The sequence below is a fragment of the Lepidochelys kempii genome, chromosome 27 (assembly GCF_965140265.1).
Source record: "Lepidochelys kempii isolate rLepKem1 chromosome 27, rLepKem1.hap2, whole genome shotgun sequence".
In the NCBI taxonomy this organism is placed as follows: domain Eukaryota; kingdom Metazoa; phylum Chordata; order Testudines; family Cheloniidae; genus Lepidochelys; species Lepidochelys kempii.
In genome coordinates this window covers 17,780,217-17,801,976 of record NC_133282.1, presented here as the reverse complement: position 1 = coordinate 17,801,976, position 21,760 = coordinate 17,780,217, and the positions used below count along the sequence as shown (strand labels likewise).

The 21,760-nt window shown below is 55.8% G+C and overlaps 2 protein-coding genes across 13 annotated transcripts in view; one reads left to right on the top strand and one right to left on the bottom strand.

Moving 5' to 3' along the window:
- The window catches only part of LOC140904058 (zinc finger protein 385C-like), a 194,697-nt gene extending 180,665 nt beyond the window's left edge, over positions 1–14,032 (top strand). For 9 of the 10 annotated variants that reach the window (XM_073326284.1, XM_073326277.1, XM_073326288.1 and 6 more), the window contains 4 exons: positions 2,061–2,399; positions 7,051–7,238; positions 8,170–8,283; positions 10,074–14,032. In XM_073326284.1, coding sequence (XP_073182385.1) covers positions 2,061–2,399; positions 7,051–7,238; positions 8,170–8,283; positions 10,074–10,292 — 860 coding nt within the window. In that variant the 3' untranslated portion in view covers positions 10,293–14,032. The remainder of the gene's footprint in view (positions 1–2,060; positions 2,400–7,050; positions 7,239–8,169; positions 8,284–10,073) is intronic. The other variant, XM_073326279.1, reaches the window with a different exon arrangement.
- Positions 14,033–14,358: 326 nt separating this feature from the next.
- Positions 14,359–20,084, bottom strand: NKIRAS2 (NFKB inhibitor interacting Ras like 2). 3 transcript variants are annotated; one of them, XM_073326293.1, is made up of 4 exons: positions 20,007–20,084; positions 18,283–18,390; positions 17,278–17,519; positions 14,359–16,225 (listed from the first exon to the last, which is right to left on the bottom strand). In XM_073326293.1, exons 2-4 carry the CDS (start codon positions 18,374–18,376, stop codon positions 15,986–15,988), a joined length of 576 nt encoding a protein of 191 aa, XP_073182394.1. In that variant the 5' UTR covers positions 18,377–18,390; positions 20,007–20,084; the 3' UTR covers positions 14,359–15,985. The 3 variants fall into 3 exon arrangements, with proteins under 3 accessions (XP_073182394.1, XP_073182393.1, XP_073182392.1); XM_073326292.1 differs by having other exon boundaries at positions 18,283–18,565; positions 20,007–20,075; XM_073326291.1 differs by having other exon boundaries at positions 18,283–18,418; positions 20,007–20,075.
- Positions 20,085–21,760: the final 1,676 nt, after the last annotated feature.

The following is a 21,760-nucleotide window of genomic DNA, read 5'->3' as shown; positions in this document are numbered from 1 at the left end:
TAGCCCTATGCCCGCTAGCCATGACTCTAGTGTGCTAAATGTAGCAGGGTAGCCATGGGGGCACAAGCTAGGCCCCCCAAGTACCAGCCTGCCCAAGGCTCTGGGTCTGTGTTCGGGCAGCCAGCCCAGCTGTCTTCAGCGCACTAGCTGGATCTAGCGTGTGTACATCTGTCCATGCCAGAAGTGACACCTCCAGGTGCGGTGTAGAATCACCCTAAGCCCAAACCCCCTCCCCACTCGCAGCGCTGATTGTCACCCAGCTGGTGGCCTGGCGATATATACCACAATCTCTACTGCAGTAGGCCAGGGGCCGGCTCCAGTCAGTGTCCCCCACTGCGGATGTGTCACACATTTCGCTCATCCCTCCCCCATCTTAGCCGGAAGGGTGAGAATAAGGGTTGCAAATGAGCAGACAAAGGGGGAAAGGCCCAGATCAGCCTTTAAAAGGGGGGGTCTGTCATCGTAACTGACAACTCTATTGTTAATTACCTGGCCTTCCTCAGACATCATGAAGGGCTGATTAAGCCCTGAACCGGTGCCAGTTATTTACAGTGGCCTCGCTCTGGGAAGCCATTGATTGTTAGGGGCTAATCAGGCTAAAGAGGGTCCTGATTAGTAATGCAATAAACTCCAGGTCATAAATGCACCCACTGCAAGGATGGCCAGAGCAAGTGGCACTTTCTTCCCTCCTGGTGCCTGAGTGTCGAGATCGCTTTCCTGTCCATGAATTGGAGCAGTAGAAACAGCCCAGCTGGGCTCCGTGTACTCCGTGTTGTTGTTCGTGGTAGCACCCAGCTGAGGATCAGGTCCCGTGGTGCTGGATGCAGTACAGATGTGAAGAAAGAGACAGTACGTGCCCCAGAGTCCGAACAGGGAGAAGATGCAGGTGGAGGGTGGGAACAGAGAAGGTGATGGGAGTACAAGACAGGGAGAGCTAATCGTCTGTTGGAGACAAAGGCTGGACTCGAGATGAAGGCACTGGTTTGGACTCTGATGATGTGGGTTCAGTTCCTGGCTCCTGTGTGATGCCGGGTGAGTCTCTCTAGGCTGCAGGCCCGTCTATAAACACTGCTGCCTTTGTCACTACGTCAGTTTAGGCCCCGATTCAACAAAGAATCCCCACTCAGTGAAGCACTTAAATCCCGTTGACTTGGACGCTGTTCTGAGTCTGGGGCCAGGACTGTAAACTCTTCATGGCAGGGCCTGCCCTGCACAGGGGGTCTGAGCTGCACTTCGCACAAAGTGGCCCAGTCTCAGCTGTGGCCTCCCGGTGCTACTGGCAAATAAATACAAGAGGGAAGGTTCTAGGAGCACTCGTTTGCCTCTGCAATAGCTGGTCCCCAGCTAATCACCAGGAGAGAAACATTCATCCCTTCCCATCTTTGGTTGAGGGGAGACACATGGAGCTGAGGAAGAGCTCTGTGTAAACGCAAAAGCTTCTCTCGCATCAACAGAAGTTGGTCCAATAAAAGCTCTGACCTCCCCCACCTTCTCTCTCTAATAGTCACTTGACAGACAGGCGGCCTTTCTTCAGAGCAGCTTTCACCTGCACCCAGGAGAAATTAATTATGATCTCAGGAAAGCACCGATTTCACTTGCTTGCAAAGAAGCTGGCGAGGGTCCCATTGTACCTTTCTGTTGAGGCACAAAGCAACGCACCCCGTTTGATCTGATTCAAAGGGTGGCTTTTTGAACCAGAGATAGCTGCTGTAGCAAAGGATGCATTTGCTGCTCCTGCTTGAACTCAGCATGCCAGATAACAGCTGAGTTATCCCACTAGGGCTCTTCCTTTCGTGTTGGAGGGAAGAGGCCGATAGAACAAGTGTCTCTCCCTGGAGCCAAGGAGGGATTGGAGCTAATCATGGCTTTTATGCCGCGGCCGGTTCTGATGAGCCGCAGATAAAAAGCGCTAATGGGAAAGGCCCTGGGTAAATCAGGATCCGTGAGGCAGGACCAGAGCATGGCTGTGATGTCATGGTGGGGCGGGGGCCTCGTCGCTCTTTGGAAGCCAGGAATTCTTTTCAAGAAAGGAAAACTTTCCCTTCTGTCTCTTTTGCTAGTTCAAGCCAACGGCCTCCTGGGGCTGAAGGAGCCGGACGCTGAGCGTAGCAGCCTCATGCTGACGCCCACCTCGGAGGAGTCCTCAGCCGAGCTGTCCGGCAGCGTCCCAGCCCTGGTCTCCCCGCCTGTTTCGGAGCTGTCAGAGGGCCCTTCGGATGCCGCCAGTGTGGCCTCTTTGCCAGCGCCGGGAGCTGAGACGCCAGCCACTGAATCGAGCAGCAGCGTCGGCTCAGCCCCTGACCGAGAAAAGGAAGGGAAGAAAAGCAAGCAGCACCTCTACTGCCCCACCTGCAAAGTGACGGTGAACTCGGCATCCCAGCTGGAGGCTCATAACACAGGTAAGGGACTCAGCCACTAGGCCGTGCCCTGGCCTCCCATGTGCCCCGTGCTAGCGAGGGCCCTGTGGCGATACTTTCCCATAGCTTAAGGACTCCTGGGTTCTCTTCTGAGCTGTGTGAGGAAGTACAGCCCGGTGGTTAGACCAGGGGAGACTGGAAGTCAGAACTCCTGGGTTTAATGGTTAGAACAAGGGGGACTGAGAGCTAGGACTCCTGGGTTCTATGCCTGGCTCTGGGAGGGGAATGTGGTCTAGTGGTTGGACCAGAGCACTCCTAGATTCTGTACTTGATTCTGCCACTGACTGACAGTGTGACCTCAAGCAAGTCATTTACCTCTGTGACTCAACTGTAAACTGTACAAACAGAGCCATACAAACCTTGCAGGGGAATCGTGAGGGGTAATTAATATTGCTTTAATTAGAAGGGGTAAATTAAGGTGCTTTGCAGATAGTGGTGTTGGTATATCTAGCTCATGCCTGCAGGGGTGGATTTTAGCAAGGTCGAACGCTCTCCTGTTGTTCATGTCACTTAATTAAAGACATTTTCAGATACGGTTAATCAAGTAATTGGAGGATATTTGATACTCCAGAGTCGTTTTCCTGTAAGTTAATTTTCCGAAGTGACTTGGGCTCCAAAGTGTCTAAGCCACTTTTGAAAATAGAACTTTGGCTCCTAAGTCTAGTAGGGGCTTTTGAAAATCCCCCCCTCCATTTCTTCCCCTCCCCCACCCAAACCAGACACTTGCTCACATTTTTGTGTTTGCAAATTATGCACATCAGAAAAGACCACGACTCCGTGAAGCTGGGGAGGATTGTACATTCTGGGGGGCAGGGACAAGCTTTTGGTCCTGTGTTTGTCCCACCCCTAGTGCAATGGATTCCTGATCCGTGCCTGGGCTCTGAGGGGCTGCAGTAATACAAACAATAATAAAACATTGCCTGCGGAAGAAGCATGATTCCAACATTAGCAAAAGCTTCTTGTGCCTCAATTTAGGAGCAATTATCACCCACCTGGGGCACAGGTCGGGGGCTGTGAGCAGTAATTAGTTAACGCCTGTAAAGCAATTTGAATGTGAAAAATAAGCCCTGTTATAATGTTCCTTTCTGCTCTAGTATGTGGGAGGCTGAGAGCTGCGGATAGACACACACAGCATTAGGCATGCAGCTTTCCAGTTGGCATACGGCAAATTAGCCTCTTTCCGAATGCAGAAGAGTGGCAACAGACCTAGCCATGCTGCTAGTTTGGGGGCTGCCATCAGTGACCCTGTCTAATCTCTAGAATTACTTGGGGTTGAAAAATAACGCGGAATAAGATCACATTTACTGGGGTAGCCAGCGAGTGTTGGTTTGTTCCTTCACAGCTGCACTCCTCTGTAGCAATGGTGACACCTAGTGGCTTTTGAATCCCCTGCAGCTCCATGCACCTCTCTGAAATTTTTCTTCATGTGATGCTTAGAAACAACTACCCTGCAAACGAAATAGAAAAAACAAAGAACTACACCTGGGTTTAAAAGAGAGGGGCCCCCAAATTCAGTGAAAGTTGGAAATTAAATCGTCCAGCCCAGCGAACCCTCTGAAACACAGCCAGATTCTGCCATGGCAGTGCTCAGGAGCAGGAAGGTCAGCTAAGGACAGTGGCTCAGCTTAGCTGCAGACATGTCCTTTTGCTTTTGTCAGCTCAGCTTACAAATGTAGGAGCTGATTTGAGGAAAAAGAACCAACCAACAAACAAAATGTTCAGGGTTTTTTTTACTGCTATAGCAGAGAAGCCGGGCACAGAGTCAGTGGAGTGTCAGGTTCCTAGTTGGGAGCTTAACAGTAAAAAAAGGTGGGGAGTTGCTTTCCTGTTTATTTCATTTCAGTTGTTTATGGGGGGGTCTCTCTGAAAGGATTCGCACTCCCTAAGGTTTACCCCACTCCAGATGGCTGAACATGGTCTTTATAGGGGTTTGAGCAGGGGAAACTGGGAGCTAGGATTCCTGGGTTCTCTTCCCAGCTCTGAGTGGGGTGTGCAGAGTGCCTAGAGAAAGCGGGGGAATGGGAGTCAGGACTCCTGGGCTCTATCCCTGATTCTACCACTGACCTACTCTGTGACCTTGGGCATTGCTCCTCTGCTAGGCTACTGACAGCCACTTCCATGTACCTCCCTAGGCCACAGTTAATGCCGACACACTCCGTGATGCGCCCTAGTAAATGCTTGAAAGTGCAGTTTTGCCAAAGCTCTTTGTGGAGGGATATTCTCTGGCAACTAGCTGGACTGGCTGAGACATCCAGCAAGCCTCCGAGACTGGGGAAACCACATAGGGAAGGTCTTGAGAGCAAGCCAGCATGCCCTTCGGTTGAGTCAGTTTTCGCTGCTTGAGCAATAAATAAAAAGTCCCGGTCGAGGGTTTCTACGATGCCTCTCTGGAACTCTAGAAACGTAGGGGAAGGGGGGAAATGCTGCCGGGGGAGACATGGAATGTGCAGGATCTGCTGAGAAATCGTTCTGGAATAGAAATCACTGCCTGCAAAGAGGCAGCGTGGCCGAGTGGTGAGGGTATTGGATAGGGTTCTGTTCCCAGCTCTGACCTTGGACAAGGCCTACTCTGTGCCTCAGTTTCCCCACCCATAACATGGGGTAATGGTACTGCCCTTTTCGGTAAAGCGCTTTGAGATCTGTGAGGGAAGGCCTTGACAGAAGAGCTACTGAGCAGCCCTGCCTCTGGAGCAGGCATGTCCACACAGCCCAGCCCATTCTGGGGCCAGACCTGTGCTTTCTGCATGCGCAGGCCTCGCCTGCTTGGAGCCAGGTCCCACTAGCTCAGTCCGTGGCAGCTGTACCCGGTCAGCCGAAAGGGCAGAGCTGAAAAGAGACAGGGGTTGCCTGCCCCGGGGCCGTGCTGAGCTGGTCCCAGCTGCAGCCGGGAGTCACACACGCACCCTGGGCCGAGCCAGTAGGAGCCCCCTGGAGCTAGCCCGAGTTAGGAATCACTCTGTGTAGATCTTACATTCCTCTCCCCTCTGGGAGCATTGCTGAGCTTGGCTCACTCCCCCCCCCCCCCCCCCGGTTCTGATTTTTTAGTCCCGCCAGCTCTTGAGCTCTTGGCAGATCTCCTGTTTTATGTAAAACCTGCAGCATGCGGTGTCTGAAGGCCGGTGAAGCCCTTAGTCTAGCGTGAGGGAGAGCTCAGACCGCAGGCTGGTGGACGTCACGCAGAGGACACTCAGCAGAGACCCAGTCTCTTTGGGGCCTGGAATCATCCCCTTCAAAGCCAGCCCCGTCTTCTCCTATTACACATGCCCAAGATCAAAGCAGGCTCAGTGCTTCTGTCCAGAACCTGAGCCCCAGGAGGATGCGAGAGCTTTGCCTAATGGCTCAGAGATTGGGCCCGGGAAGGAATGCTGAGCTAGCCAGCGCTGTGACCGCCGACACCTGGGGGAGCGAGAGATCCCAGAAACGACCTCTGCTCATAGTGACTCTGACACCACATGCTGGGCACCAGGTGTCAGGCTGCAAGGCACAGGGGGCAGAGAGATGCCCTTGTGCAGGGAGGAGAGCCCAAGAGACAATTTCCTCTGGCTCCTAGACCTCCCTTAGAGCCAGATCCTCCAGCAATTCCAGTTCAGACTCTTATACTGTCAGGGATTATAAACTGGCCCTAGAGGTTTTGCTCTGAGCTTGGCCGTGGAACATCACACGGGAGGTTCGGATTCTGGGCTTTGGCAGCTGTTTTACTAGCTTGCTCTGAAGTTCTGCTCCTGGGTGATGTCTAATGGGTGGATTTCTCATTAAGGGACAAACGTCCGAGCTCTGAGAACAGGGATTGTTTGTGCTTTCCCTGGCAGCCGCCAGCTAAGTGCTGCGAGCCACTGGGCTTCAGAGTCAGGAGACCCGACTCCTATCCTGGCTCAGTCACCGACCCATTGTGTGACCTTGTGCAAGCCCCTTTCCTGCTCCGTGCCTCAGTTTCCCCTCCCACCCCGTGTCTGTTGTGATTATTTAGTCTGTAAACTCTTCAAGCCAAGGGCCATCTCTCACTACGTGTATTGGGGCCCCAGTGTCAGCTGGGGCCAGTACCTGCTAATTGAATGCAAATAGTAGTGACAAACACTGCCGGCTGCCTGCCAGAAAGTGACTAGAAGCAGGAAACTAAATCTGAACAATGAGCAGGACAGAAATAACAGCTTCCCAGCGGGTGGAAAACCCCTACGATTGATTAAATTAACCACATGAGATGGCGCTAATGTAACACCAGAGCTCGAGTCCTACCGGCACGCTCTGAGAGGCCGGTCTGGCACTTTTGGGGGAGCCAGAATAGTGGAGTGCGACACTTCTGGTCGTTGTGTTCCCCCAGCACTCACCCACTGTATAACACCCTGGCAAAGAGTCTGGCGTCCCCCTCTAGAATCGAGTCCATGGAGGGGAACAGCCTACCACTGCTACCAGCGAGGGGAGTTAGTCCTGTAGCAGGGGTCTATGTTCCTCAGTCCGTACAGGGAGAGCGGGTGGGGTGGGGAGAGTCTTACATGAGTAACGCCGCAAGCAGCAAGATTTCCAAATGCGTCTTGCGCCTCCTCCGGAATACTGCGTTTTTCAGCGGTGTCTTAATCCAAACGCGGGCCGCGTGATCCCTTTGCTGAGGGTCTGTCGTTTTTCCTCTGCCATCCAGGGGCCAAGCACAAGTCTATGCTGGAGGGTCAGACCACCCAGATGCGGCGGGGCCGGGGCAAGGTCATCCCCAGGGCGGGGCACAAGTCCAAAAGAATTGGCAACAAGGGCAGCGTCCACATCCAGAACAAGGCATTCCGTTGCCAAGTGTGCGAGATCTACGTCAACTCGGAGACCCAGCTCAAACAGGTGATACCTCCAGCTCTCCCACCTGCGGGGAGGGGGGGGCTTTCTCCTTGGCCTCTCCCCTCGCTGGGCAGGGGCACGGGGTCAGTCTCAGCACCCAAGCCCCTGAGGTTTTCATGAGTGCCAGGGGGTGGGGAGGGTCCTGCCCCACAGCCCCCCAAAACATCCTTAGGGGGTCGCTTGGCAGGATGATCCGTGCGCTCCCAGATCCCCCAGAAAAAAGCCCCCACTGCAGATGGCACCTTGCAAAGCGCAGTTCTGTGGTGCAGTGGGGGGGCGACGAATCCCTTTGCCTGGGCCCGGTTGCTCCTCCCCTCCAGGGGAAGAGAACAACACTTGCTGTTTTCATGAGGTTTGCAGAGCCGGGGTGGAGGGGCTGGGTGGCTGGGGATTAGGAGATGGAGAGACGCAGGGATCAGACGATGGAGTGAAATAGGTGCCTGGCACAGCTCCAGATAAGTCAATGTATGTATATTCAGTAGTGCCTTGTTCAGAAAGAAGCTGCCAGGTGGGTAACCCAGGGCCCAAGGTATTGAGAAAAGCCATTCTGGGAGCAGGGGTCTTCCGTGGAACACAAATGCCCCATGCGAACCATCTCTTCACCTCTCGTGACTAGACCGTGCACAGAGGTTTATTTCCATGTATATTTGCTACTGGCTGCAAGCTAAGGGACTCGATTGTGGAGCTCAACCACTAACGACTGATGCTCTTCGCTCCAGAGGTCTCGGGTTCCGTTCCTGCAGATGATCAAACAAGGACCATCGTTATACATACATGCAAATTCCAGAACCCTAGAGACTGAAGCAAAGGCTGCATTTCGTAATTACCGCGAGCGAGCTGAATTCCCAGGCGGAGAGCGTGGCTTTGCAGGGTCACTTCGCATGCAGTGGGTTTGTTTGCTGTCCGCGTGTGTGACTCTGTTTTCCATCTGCAGCATGTGAGCAGCAGGAGACACAGAGACAGGCTTGCTGGGAAGCCACCCAAGCCAAAATACAGCCCGTTCAACAAGCTCCAGAAGAACGCTGTCCTCGCAGTGAGTATTCTGAAGGTATCTGTCTCCCAGAAGCCCTCTGGCCATGGTGCCTGTCTGAAATGTTGCTCACACTGTTTGTCAGCTCATGGGATTTTATCACGAGGCCTGTGATATGTGGTGGTTTCTGTTTTCAAAGCCCCAGCTCCAGGAGTCCTCTGATTATGTCAGAATCTCAGCTTTCATTGAACAAAACAGTGAGTTTCTAGCCCTCGTGAATGTGGAGGGAAGGTTGGAAGGGAGATTCTTACAGTCTCTGATACCACAAAGCAAAGAAGAAGAACTCAGTGTTTTTTATTTTTAAAAGAGGATGATATTTACCTGAATCCCATGGTTTCTAGGGGGGCTGACTCACAATTTTTAAATGCTTGGGGTTGGCAGTGTTTTTGTTCAGCTCATGCCAAGTTCCAGGGTTCGTTCACAGAGTCACGAGTCTGGTCTGCAGTGCAGCCGCGGCTAGTCCTGTCCCAGTGACATAGCGCTAACAATCGGCTATGCTGGGCCTTGTTTTCTGCTTCCTGTCCCGAGGGGGGAAATTGATGCTTTGATGGTCATTTCTCAGGTAGGTTCAAGCCCAGACTCCCTGGCCGCATCGGTGCTGTGCTCTGATGCCATATACAGAAAAGGGTTCTGCTAACACTTACTAATAGTTTTGTACAGAGCCATTCTCGAGCCCCCTACTCCCAGCTGATTAGCTGCTTTAAGACCAGTCCTGGCCTGTCTGCCCTGTGAGCTGCCACCAGATCAGTTCTTGACAAATGGCTTTAGAAGGGTTGCTTTGGTGGGGAGACAGGGCCTGAGTGGGGAGAGGAGTAATTCCAAGTGCACACCGACCCCTGGCTGGAAACAAAACCTGGGACACTTGAACTCCGGCGCATCAGGGGTCACTGAGATCCGGGAAGAATTCTCAGCATCTTCCTAGGACGCAAAGTGCTCCATAGTTTCCTGGTCTCCCAGATCAGCAGTATCCTGTCTGCGCAGGGAGACAGGATGAAATGCTTTTGGAGGTATCCTGCGGCCGCATGTCAAGTCCTTTCAAGGACAAACCTGATACTGGCGGCTCCTTGACCCGATGGATTCCCACCTCAGTATTAAAGGAAATAGCTACCTAGATGGACAGGGGTTTAAGGCCAGAGGGAACAATTAGGATTGTGTAATACTCTGACCTCCTGGATAGCCCAGGCCAACAGCCCCACCCAAGGATCCCTGCCATGAACTTCAAAGGGGAAGCTAGAGTAGATCTGTGAGAAAGGCCTCTGGCTATCAGCTGTGAACCTCCCTGCACAGGTGCAAGCTTCGTGGCTCTCTCTACTATGTAGGAAACGTAGGATGGAGGCTCAAGTTGAGTCCCCAGAGTCACCATTGTGGATGGATTCTGGGTTGGGGTTAGTGGTCTGCATTCGTCTGGCCCAAAGACCAAGTCCAGGATCCACTGAAAGCCAGAAGATTCAAAACTGAGACCTAGAAATATGCCTCCCTCCGACACACAATGAATGACTGGCCTATGGAACTCATGTCCACATGATATCATTGAGGTCAGGAGCCTAGCTGGATTCCTCTGAAGGTGCAGGCTCTGGACTAGAAGAGTCCTTGGTCTGATCCCCTGGGGCAGTTCCTATGAAATAGAAACTGGGTGACTATTGGACCCCTGTCTCCGTGCCCACATGCCTGTTATCAGACTAACCCTGAGCCCAGGGCTGGCTGCTCCACTCCCCCGCAGAGCCGGCGATGCCAGGATCTCTCCCCTCCTGCACCAAGTGGTTCACGTGCTTTGTCTCTTTTTCTCTCTCTCTCTCCCCCTCCTACAGTCCAAGCTGGCTTTGCAGAAGCACCTCACCAAAACCTTGGCCACCCGCTTCCTCCCGAGCCCCCTCACCACGGCAGCCATGTGCGCCATGCCTGGCCCACTCACCCTCAGACCAGCCACCGCCCTCTTCCAGGCCCCGCTCCTTGGACCAGCGCTCTTCCGAACCCCGCCAGGCCACGTCCGCACCACGCCCGGCCCCATCGTCTTCGCGCCCTACTAGAGCCTCGCGCCCTCCAAGGCTCCGTCTCTCCCGGACGTGGCGAAGAGCCCGGGGAGCTATGCAGCAAGGGGCAGCACTACTGGACAGGGCTCTGTTCCGATTGAAGGCAAATGATTCTTTGTAACCGTTGATCGGCGGTCAGGGGGGTTCTTTCACTCCCAGCGGGTTCTCACTGGGCTAGGAGATTCCCCATCTGACTGCTCTGCCAGGCCTGGCTGTGCCCCCGTTACCCACGCCCAGTGCCCCAGTCGGTTCTGCCACCCACTCAGTAGCTCTCCAAAAACACAGCTCCATGTCTGGTTTGATTGGATTCAGTTAAAGGGACAGTGCCAGGATCCCCCAGGCCCATTGATGCCCATGGCCAGCGGGTGCCCCTCTTTGGCTAGTGAGTTTTTCATTCATCCCCTTCCCAGTGATTCATTTAAACCAAACCAGGGAAGGGGCCTGGCTGACCCTCTGGAAAGGGAGGGCCTTTCTCTCAGACTTGCTGGTTCAGAGCCAGCCCAGGTTCCTGGCGACCCCCAGATCATAGGCCCTGCTGGAAGGAGTCTGTGGTGGATCTCAGGCCAGTTTCCAGTGGGAGAAACCTCCCCAGCACAAATTCCACCTGTAGCAGGGAGGACACAGCCTAAGCCCTGCGTGGGACATGAGGCACGTAGGCAGAGAGCCGCGTGGTGGAAGATTGCCCTTCCTACTGCCTGAGCCATCCTGGATCTGAGGATGCAGGGAGTGTTACTCTCCAGCTCCTCTGGTCGGGTCCATTTCAGCAGCAGGAAATCCAGAGGGAAAATTAACAAAAACAGACACCGGCAAACAGGGACAGCGTTTTCCCATAGAACAAACAGTTGAACCCCGGGGCTCCTTGGCAGCAGAGACCCCTTTGCTGCTCACTTCAGAAAACACATTATCATCCAATGACGGAAGTGCAGCGGAGGGCCACTCAAATTGGATAGGAGTGTTTGTCTAGAGCAGTGGTTTTTAACCTTTTTTTAATTTGCGGACCCCTTTGGAAATGAGATATAGTCTGAGGATCCCCAGGGGTCCGTGGACCACAGGTTGAAAACCACAGGTCAAGTGGTTAAACAACAGGACTTCTGGATTCTCCTCCCAGACCTGGGACAGGGTGTAAGAACAGGACGTGATGAATCAGGACACCTGGGTTCCATTACCAGTTCAGCTAAGGCCTGGAGTCAACTGGTTAGAGAACGGCCCTTCTCCTTGGCATCTATTCCCAACTCTGCCATTCACTCCCTTGCACCACGGTGCTTCACCTCTTAGTGCCTCAGTTTCCCCCAATTAAGCAGGGGATAGCTCTGTCCCTACCTCGCAGGGAGGCTGAGTGAAGGTTCATAAAGCATGTTGTCCTTCCATAGCGCCTTTCCTTGGAGAGCTGCAAAGCATTCCTACTGTTAACAGGCCAGCAGACACAATCCAGTCACCCAGCCCCCTTGAAACTAGGAGCTTCCAAGGAAACTGGGAGGATTCCCTGTTCGTTCAGCCCGACAGCCCAGAATCAAAGAGCAGGTTCGTTTAACAAGCCCGTGGCGTTGTCCCTCTTATATTCTGAGTGCAGCTTGCAGACCGTGGGGCTCCAGGGCCCACGCTAGGCGTTACGGGAGCAATGGGTTTGTTTTTCGCTGTGTTAAAAGACGGCGCGAGGACCTGGTCTGAACAGTCACCGAGCCGCTCTGGGCTCCGTAGCGCGCTGTAAATAGAAATATGCAGGAAGGTTGCGACCCGCACGGACCTTGTGCCGGAGTGACCCCCCGTCCCGATCTATGCAAATCCGAACGGAGCAGCCCGTCGTCGTGGTAGCCGGGCTGCGTCCAGCGGCGGTGCCCGCTCTGTCTGCACAGCGAGGAATGTTGGTCGGAGCAGAAACTGAACCACGCACCTCTGTGAGAGAGCCCCCTGCTCCCCACTGCACAGGCTGTGGGCCCCCAGCGGAGCTGCCCTCCGATTTGGGCAGCTCGCAGTCCCCACGCACAAGCACACCTGTCCGATGACTGAACTTGAACACACCAGCTGTGTGGCAGGAGGCGTTTGGGCAGCACAGGGAGGATCCTGCCGCTCCCCCGAAAAACCCCCCACCACTGGAGGCTGAACACGGTTTCCAAACACCATGGGGCCGTGAGATTGTCACTTCCCCAGAGCTCAGGGGCAGTCCCTGGGTGCTTTGGGCAATACGGGTCTGTGTGTTTCATGTCCCCGATCCACAGAGGAGGTGGGTCGGTTATAGCTCAAGCCGGAGCATTGTGCTTTCAGTGCTGGAGGTCCCCAGTGCAAGGCCTGATGGTGCTGTCCCACAACCCCCTCCCCCTTGGCGTGGTCACCAGCGGGGTTTGACCTGGGGCCGACAGCACCACAATGCAGATTCCTACCGCTTGAACGGGCAGTAGTAGTGGGTTGTTATCCCCTATAGGCCCAGCCCACTAGAGGGGGCTGTGCTAAGAGCTCGGACAGCGTATTACAGGAGCGCACTACAGGGGGACATGGCAGCTCTCAACACGTGAGATATGCCGGGGAGACTGTTCTCCCCCTCCCCGCTTGGGCGTGCGTGGAGCTGGTGCAGGATAGACTGGCCTGCCTGGGGTAAACCAGTCAGGCCTTGGGGCTGAGAACTGGGAGAGCCAGCCCTGGGGCTGGGGGGAGGGGCACATTTTGATGCCAGTTTTTCTGGGCACCTGAAGGTGAAACCTTGGGGGGTTCTTTTTGGGGGGTTTAAATGTGTCCTACGGAGCTTTGCAATAACCCCCAGTGCCAGCCAGCTGTAGGGGACCAGCTCCATCCCTTACAGCCTCAGGGTGGGCGAATCCTCCGCTAGGCGTCCACAAGGGAACGGAGCCCCGGTGGGGGCTAGACCCCCCCCAGATCACAGGAGCCCCTTTCATAAATCCCATTGCGGGGGCGGGGGCTGGTGGTGGGATGCCACTGGGCAACCCGGCCCCTCACGAAGCTTTAGATGGGGAGAGGGAGGGATCTGGACACCTCTGTGTGATGCCGGTCATCCCCTAATGCCATCAGCCCCCAGGTAACCTGGGACTTGCCCTGGCGCCGGCTGTCCAGCCCCGCAGCAGCCTCTCCTCCATCTGCCTCTAGTTGGGTTCGCTCCCTCCCGCCACCATCCAGCTCCAGTCTCCTCCGCGGGGCCGCAGCACCTGCTGTCTCTTGTGCAGTGGTCGTTTTAGGAATTCAGGAAGCACAAAGCTTTAGCCACGGCCCCCACTCCACCCTGAGAGACTCCGGTCGCTTTCCCCAGAGTCAAACCTGCCCTCAGCCCAGCGGCGGGCTCATGATACACGAGGACACTTCGCACTTTAACCCCTTGAAAGCCATTCCTTCCCGTCACATCCATCCTGCAACGGGCTGCTTCAGAGCACTCTACCGTCTCCCTCACCTCCGGACCCCCGCACGCTGCCCCCTGCGCTAGCCAAAGCAGTTACCGCCTCTGAGTTCGCATACGCTGTGGTAGGTCACAGGCCCTGGCGCTGACGTGTGCCCCTCTGTAAATACCCTTGGCGTGATGTGAACAATGTTTGATTTTCACAACTAAAAAGCAAACAAAATAAACAGCCTCTAGGGACTTGGCCAGTACCCCCCCCCACCACCCTCTGTACTGTCCAGTGTATATTTTTTGATGTACTATAACCGTTGGGGGGGGAAAGGAAACTATTTTGATAATCGAATCTCATTGCTTTCTTGTGTTACTCAGTAAATAAAAGGAACCTGTATAAATGCTCCTGGACTTTCGCGCGCCATCTTTAGTTGGGACCGTGAGGTTGGAGCCTGCGGAGGTGGAAATCGGAACACATCCGCCACGACGGATTGCCAAAGGATCGTTCACCCTGTAGCCAGCAGCTGGGGAAAACCAGCCACATCCCCAGCCAAAGGATGGCCTGGCTCAAGCTTTTCCTGTAGTTTTCAATGCAAGGCTGGACCAATAACAAATTGTTAGTGTGTAACAGGGCCTGGGAGCTACTCGGCCGCAGGCGGCCCTCGCTAGGCCCCGGTCGTAGTGCCATGTCACCAGCCAGCCGTGTTCCCAGGAAGCACACCCGCTCCGAAAGCAGCTGAGCTGAGTTTATTGACGGCGCTTGCTGACCAGGAGGCATGTCATGCCTCTAACATGAGATTACATCCATGCAATCATTAAAAAAAGAAACGCTAGCCAGAACGTGCCCTGCTGCAGGGTGAGCTAATCCAGGACACCCCAGCGAGCCCCAGTCGTGCCCCACAGCAGCCAAAGCACATTCCCTCCCATCCCAGATTTCTGGCCAAGGAGAATCTCGGGGACCATCTAAAATTAACCCCCTTGGTTCTTGGCCAACTGACCATTTTAATGGCCTGCTGAGGCCACCTCGGCAGCCCCACCCCAGTTCCGTCCAAAGAGCGTCAGCCCAACAGAGCCACAGGGCGGAAACGTGTCTCCCAGGGGCCAGCTGCTCCTCAGCAACGAGGCTGAGCTGAGCTGCACCCGCCTAACGAGCAATGCAAATGGCTGGTGTGTGGCCTCCCTCTAGCGGCTGGCCCACGCCCAGGCTTCTGCATTGAGCTCCCCCCGCTGGGGTCTTCAGCTCAGGCCGTAGCGGGATCAGGGGCAGGGGCGCAACCCTGAAACCATGGCTTGGCCTGGCCTTCGGCCTGGGATCACAGCATGGGAAAGCTCTGACGTGCTTGGACACTGACGAGGCTCTAATGAGCTTAATGAACCTAAACCCAAGCTCTGCTCGGCCTGGCCTCACCCGAGCTCCCCAATTCTGCTGCTGCAGAGGGGCCAGGTGCAGTTAAAGAGCTGAGGGGGACGGGGGGCCTAGGAGCCCAGCAGACAGTGAAGGTTCTGCAGGGACCCAGGGCAGTCCTTGCTCCCCACGATCTTCAGGGAGGCAGCTACGGAGCCCCCAGGGAGTGAGTGCCGCATGCATGGGGCTAAGAGCCCAGCAATCTTGGAGCCCCCCTCCACCTTCCCAGCTGCAGGTGCCTGTTGGTGGGCGAAGAGGCCTGGACGATGAGCGCCTTCACCCCTCGCCTGTAGCTCCAGCTCCAGCGTACTCAAGGGACTAGTTCAGGAGCCCAAGGGCTCCACAGCCGGGGACTCAGAGCCCACCTTCCGGCTGGGCAGCGGCTCCAGCACCAGCCTGGAGGAAGGAACTTCGGGGAGCCAGGCCAGGGCATTCTGCGGCACGGGGGGAGGAAGGAGCTACGTAGTGCCACCATCTTCTTGTGGAGGGAACGCTCCCCTCCAGGTTCAGGGCAAGGGTTACAATGGGCCAAATGGAGTTTGGAGCCCGTGAGGCCTTTGCAGGCCTCCTGCTGCCCACGCAGCCCCCTGCCAAGGCAAGGAGTGTGTTTGCCAAGGGCTCTGTCTCACCTGTGGTTTGGGAGCAGAGACCAGGCCAGTAGCTGCCTGTTCGCAGGGCTCCCGGGGCACGGTCTGGGCGAATCCCGAGTTCAGACCAGCCGCCCAAGGCTGCCCTCCCCTTCCAGGCAGCAGGGATGGGCCAGATGTCCTCACTGCCCCCAGCGACCATCCCTGGCACTGGGTCCTCGCCATGCTGCCTGGTGCAGCCAGGGGCCAAGCCCCCGCCACCCACTCGGCACCTCCCTTCACCAGGCTTCGTGCCAACACCCCAGAGCTCAGGAGAGGGTGGATGCGCCGTGGGAGCAAGGTGGCGGGGGGAGGGGAGGCCAGGCCTTCAGCCGTCCATGGAACCGCTGCCCTTGTTCTTGCGGCTCAGCGGGAAGGCGGACTTGCTCTGCGGCTGCGTCATCTTGCTGGCCAGGTAGGTGAAAGGCTCGATCAGCGTCCGGCGGTCGGCCACAGACACCTCCCACAGCTTCACCTTCTCGCCCTTGGCCCAGTGCTGGGCCGCGTCATGGTCCACGCGCCGCTGCTCCGGCAGGTCGCACTTGTTGCCTAGAACCACAATGGTGACCTGTACGAATACACACAGAGCACACTCAGGGCTGGCTGCCTGGCACCGCAGCCTGGGGCAGGCCCAGGGACAAGGCTGCTGCGGATTTCACCCCCAGCACTGCGGTCTTTCTGGTGAATGTCTCTTTCCCTTTGGCGCCTTCCGTCCAGATTCCCTGCTGTACTTGGGCTGGGCTGTGTGGCTCCTGGCCCAGCCTTCGCCCCCACCCATGTGGCCAGCTGAGCAGCAGAGCTGATGGGCTCCAGAGAGTCCTGTCCAGTTCCCTGTGGCTGGAGCTTGGGCAGAGGCTACATGGGTCTTTCCGAGGAGGAAATAAGGGGATTTGGGATTTGCCAAACCGGATCAGACCACTGGTCCCTCCCGTGTGTCTTCCCCTCCGCTGTCACCCCCAGCCGACACCGAACAGCCCGTGTTCCCTCCCTTCTGCTCAAGCAGGCCTGGCCAGTCGTGCAAGGCTGTAGGTGGCAAGGAGCAGTCCCTCTCTGAGCCAGCTGGTGCCCTGAGGACTGATTGGCTTTCCAACCCCAGTTTGCAAAGCGACAGAGGTCAGGGTGTGAGCACAAGCGCCGGCTGAGCACTTGCAAACTCAGCCACTTGCTGGCTGACTTAAAAATCCGGGGGGAGGGGAGGGGCAGGGCAAGGAGAGGAGAAAAAGCAGAGAGACCTTGAATGTGGTGCCGGACTGACAGCGCTGGAGACCAATCACCTCTGACGAAAAGGGGAACTCCAAGGAGCAGAATGCAATACCCCCCCTCAAGCCACCCCCCCCCACACACACAGCTGGCTGCATCCCCCCCAGCTCGGTCTCTATGGCCTGTTTGCTCACAGCCCCTGTGCTGAGTATCCAAGAAAGAGGGCAGCCGGTGGCGGGGAGGGGACCCCCCGACTCACTTCCTCCAGGACACTGACAAGCCACCAGAAGGACGCGCTCGCCCAGTTGGGCAGGATGGGGAGCTCCGGGGAAGGAGACTCCATCCCCCATACCCAGCCCGCCCCGCTCTCCAGTGCCTGGGGAAGCCTCCTCTGTACCTGCCCCTGCAGCAATGCCTCACCTCCTTCTTATCCTTGCACTTGTCGATTTCCTTCTTGAGCAGCTCCACCCTCCGGAAGGACTCCTTGCTGTCGATGCCGTACACCAGCACGTAGCCGTCCGTGCAGGAGAAACAGTGTTTGGGGAGCTCCACGCCCTCCCGCAGGCCCCGGGTGTCGTAGAACCGCACCTGCTCCCGCACCCCTCGGTCCGTCTCGATCGAGCCCACGTAGATGTCCTCCTGGGTTTCTATCATCTCGGAACCTGCAGGGAGGCGGGCGGGCGTGGGGTAACGTGGGGAGCTGGGCTGCGGAGTCTGCCGTGACGGAGGACTGCGGCAGGAGCATCCTCACACTGTTCCACTGGACTGGGCGTCGGGAGGACTGTGTTCTACGGCTGCCTCTGCCACTGACCGGCTGAGTGCCCGTGGGCAAGTCCCTCCCCTTCCCTGTGCCTCAGTTTCCCCTCCTGGCCTTTGTCTGCTCTGTTCAGACTGGGAGCTGTTTGGGGCAGAGCCTGGCACAATGGTGCCCCAAGCTTGCCTGGAGCCCCTAGGTACTACCACATCATAACAGCTCCTTGCCCAGGCCAGTCTCATACTCTGCTCCTTGCTCATTCAGGTCTCCCGCATCTGTGGGTAGAGCAGCCCTGCTGGGGAAAACAGCCTGTAGAAAGGAGCTGCTGGAGATGGCATCTCCAGGTATTTTTCGATTTATTCTCCCCACCTGGGACACTGGCAGCCAAACCCGCCTGTCCCCATCCCCGGTCTCTCACTGCACCACCCTCTCTGCCTCCATCATGTGCTGACACTCATCCACGTTAGTTGCAGAGGGCAGGGCAGTTCCACTAGAGTTTGTTCTGGACCGCTGGGCGGTTGATGCTCATTTGTTATTGTAGGGTCTCTCGTCAACAGCTGGGCTAGGCACTGATTTGTTATTGTCAGGGGGTTGGTCTTTACAAAAAGCCAAGAATGAGGGGGGCTGCAGGACGCCCCCTTGCTGGTCACCCGCCCTGCCCCCACACTTACCAACCACATGGTTCCCATAGAGGACCTGCTCCAAGATCGACGTTTTCCCGACTGAGGCTTGGCCGCAAACCACCACCTTGCAGCTCTTCCCCATCTGGGGTCTCTTTCCTGGGGACCGAAGAGTGGGACGTTGGAGCTGGAGGAAGACGTCTTCTCAAAGTCAAGTCAACTGGGCAAGGCCACGTGGGCTGGAGCTCGCAAGGTTTCCTGGGCCCTGCCCAGTCTCCCCAGTGCTCAGCGCTCGGCGCTGCCCCGGGAGAGGGAGAACCCTGGAAGCCTAGGGCTGGAAGGGGATGCCAGAGGTCAGCTCAGCCACCCCCTGCACCGAACCTGGTCTCTTACTCCTTGGGCTGGGGGGCCGCTGGGGCACGTGACCCTGAAGTGACACTAATGGGCCCCTTCCACAGATGGTGGCTGGGACACAAGCCCAATGGGTCACTGCCCAGGGCTGATGCAAGGGGCAAACCTAGCATTACATTAGGCTGGAAGGAATAATGAGGGGTCCGAATCGCAGGTTTCATCCCCTAATCTCTCTGGAACCCCGGCTTTGCATCCCAGCATGGTCAGTCCTTGAAGGTCCCCTCATTGCTCCCAGGCTGAGCTCCCATCTGTGGGAGCATTTAACAATTCCTTGGGACACTTCTGGTAAGAGGCAGGACTTTCCTGGGGCCCCTGGCCCAAACTCCCCCCTCTACCCAAAGTTGTGCTGCGGGGTTGCCACCCTCCTCCCCAGAGGAAGCTGCAGTTCAGGGACCGGTGAGTGAATTGCGAGGTACATGTGGCCGGGGGGATGGTAAAATGGTTTTCACAACCAGATGAGGGGGTTGGGAGAAATTCGAGCCCAAACCCTGCACAGGTAGGGGGCAGAAGGGAAGACAGGAAAGGTCTGGCACTGGGCTAAGGCTCAGGAGATTGGGGTTCAGTTCCCAGCTCTGCCACAGACGTCCTGGGTGACCTTGGGTGAGTCTCTTCACTTCTCTGTACTCCGGTTCCCCATCTACCAAAGGCGGGCCCTTCTCCCCTTCCTCCATCAATGGTTTTGGGGCTCACATGCTACCAGGCCAGGGGCCAGGAAAGCAGCTAGAACAAGGCACTCCGTGATCCACTCGGTCTTTTCCCTCTCACCAGCCCCCTTCTCCCCGTTCTGTGAGCCGTGCTGGAGCGCCCCCGGCAGTATATCCGGCTGAACCCCCGTGGCCTACGCACGCACACGCTCCTTCGGGAGTTTTCGGCCCGGGAACGAACCCACCACCTAAAATCCTGCCGAAGCTGAAGAGCGGCTGTTAAAGTGAACGTGGGCAAGAAGGCCCAGGGGGCTGGGCATTCCGCAAGGCTGGGGAGGGGGAGCTCAGTGGTTTGAGCATTGGCCTGCTAAACCCAGGGGTTGTGAGTTCAATCCTTGAGGGGCCATTTAGGGAGCTGGGGCAAAAATTAGGGATTGGTCCAGCTTTGAGCAGGGGGTCGGACTAGATGCCCTCCTGAGGTCCCTTCCCACCCTGAGAGTCTATGATTCTATGATCACAGGGCCTAGGCTGCCCGGGGACCCGGCTGCCACTGCAGCCTTGGCATGATCACGAGCCCAGCTGGCCTCTGGCTACACTGGGACGCACAGAGGCAGCTGGCTCTTGCTTTATGCATCTGTGAATCGTGTCTCTCCCCCTTTCCCCCCACCCAGATGGCACAGCGAACCTCTGATGGGGGGGGGGGCAGGGTCCTCTGCCTACCTTCTCAGGACAGCTGTCTGTCTCTGCTTTCTCCTCTTCCTAAATCTTCAGGCTTGGCTGACTCACCTCGCCACCAAGGAAGGGGAAATCAGAGACAGCAAGGCAGGGCACCCGAGAGGCGAGACAGCCCGACAGCAGCAGGACAGCACCATCTAGGGTTGCAGAGGACAGGCTGTGTCGTGCTTCCCTTTTCCATAATGACAGCACGAAAGCTTAGGCTCAAATAAATTTGTGAGTCTCTAAGGTGCCACAAGTCCTCCTTTTCCTTTTCCATTGGAGCCCGCCGGTCTCAGTACGGTGGAAAAACAAGCCAGAGCTGCATTACCTAATAATAGGTTTCAGAGTAGCAGCCGTGTTAGTCGGTATTCGCAAAAAGAAAAGGAGGACTAGTGGCACCTTAGAGACTAACCCATTTATTTGAGCATAAGCTTTCGTGAGCTACAGCTCACTTCATCGGATGCATTCAGTGTGCATGATAACACCCATTTTTTTCATGTTGTGTGTGTATATAAATCTCCTCACTGTACTTTCCACTGAATGTATCCGATGAAGTGAGCTGTAGCTCACGAAAGCTTATGCTCAAATAAATGGGTTAGTCTCTAAGGTGCCACTCGTACTCCTTTTCTTATTACCTAATAATCTAACTCCAGACGCACACCCAAAGGTTCATCCGTGACCATGTTCTTAGTAACTTCATGGCGGGGGGGAGGGGAAACCTGCAAACTCTTTCATTAGCATTGAAGATGCAATTGCCAGGCAGACTTGTAGGAAAGAGATCTTTATTGAGCTTGCGTAGTGACCAGAGTTAACGGCATGAGAGATCTGTGCTTGTCTGGCAGCCTTCTGACCCCCAGCTTGCAGGCCTGCGGCCCTGGTGCCCCACTGAAGCGGGTCTTTCCTGAAACCCTCCCCCTTCCTCCCCATCAAACTTCACCAGCCATGGTGCAAATATGACAAGAAAAACGGAAACCAGGGCCACTTCAGGCAACTAATGGCCACTAGGGCCACATCATCCGTTTAAGGAAAAGCTTTTTAAAGAACCAGCAACTTTCATGTCTGAAAATATGGAGGGAAAGTACCCCCACTCGGCTCTGATCTTCTTGTCTTTGAGATTCCAGATGGTTTTGAAGAAAGCGAAGCTTTCTGGCTGCAAATATCCTGAAATCTAGCGTGACAGTCTAGCCCCCACTCAGTTTAAGGATATTTGGGATGACATCTCAGTTGCCAAAGGCTCACGTCAGGGCATTGTTGTGAGAGAAAACAAGACATGCGTTTTAAAAAGCATCATTACGATGACTAATTTTTTTTTTTTTAATGATACGTCAAGCACCTGGAGGAGCGCTAGGCAGCTCCCAAAGCGAGCAAAGACATGCCTCCTGTTCTAGAGAGCACACAATCCTGCAAGGAGAACTGCATGGGCTGATCCCTGCTCCTGCGTGGAGCCCCGCTGGAGGCAATGGGGCTCTGTGGGCGTGCAGGGGTCCACCTGCACAGTTCTCTTTTGTAGCATGACCTAAGCCGGCAACACCATGGACAAGGGCAGGCAAGGAAGGACAAGGGTCACAACAGAAAGATCACACAGATATGCAATAAAGACCTGATCCTGAAATGAGCTCTGTGTGGGAAGGCCCCTGCTGAGCCTCCGCATTCATTGCAAGCTCAGGGCCTAAGGCCGTGGTTCTCAACCCATTTACCACTGTGGGCTGCACATGCAGCTCTCTGTGTGTTATGTGGGCCACATCCACTCCATAGAT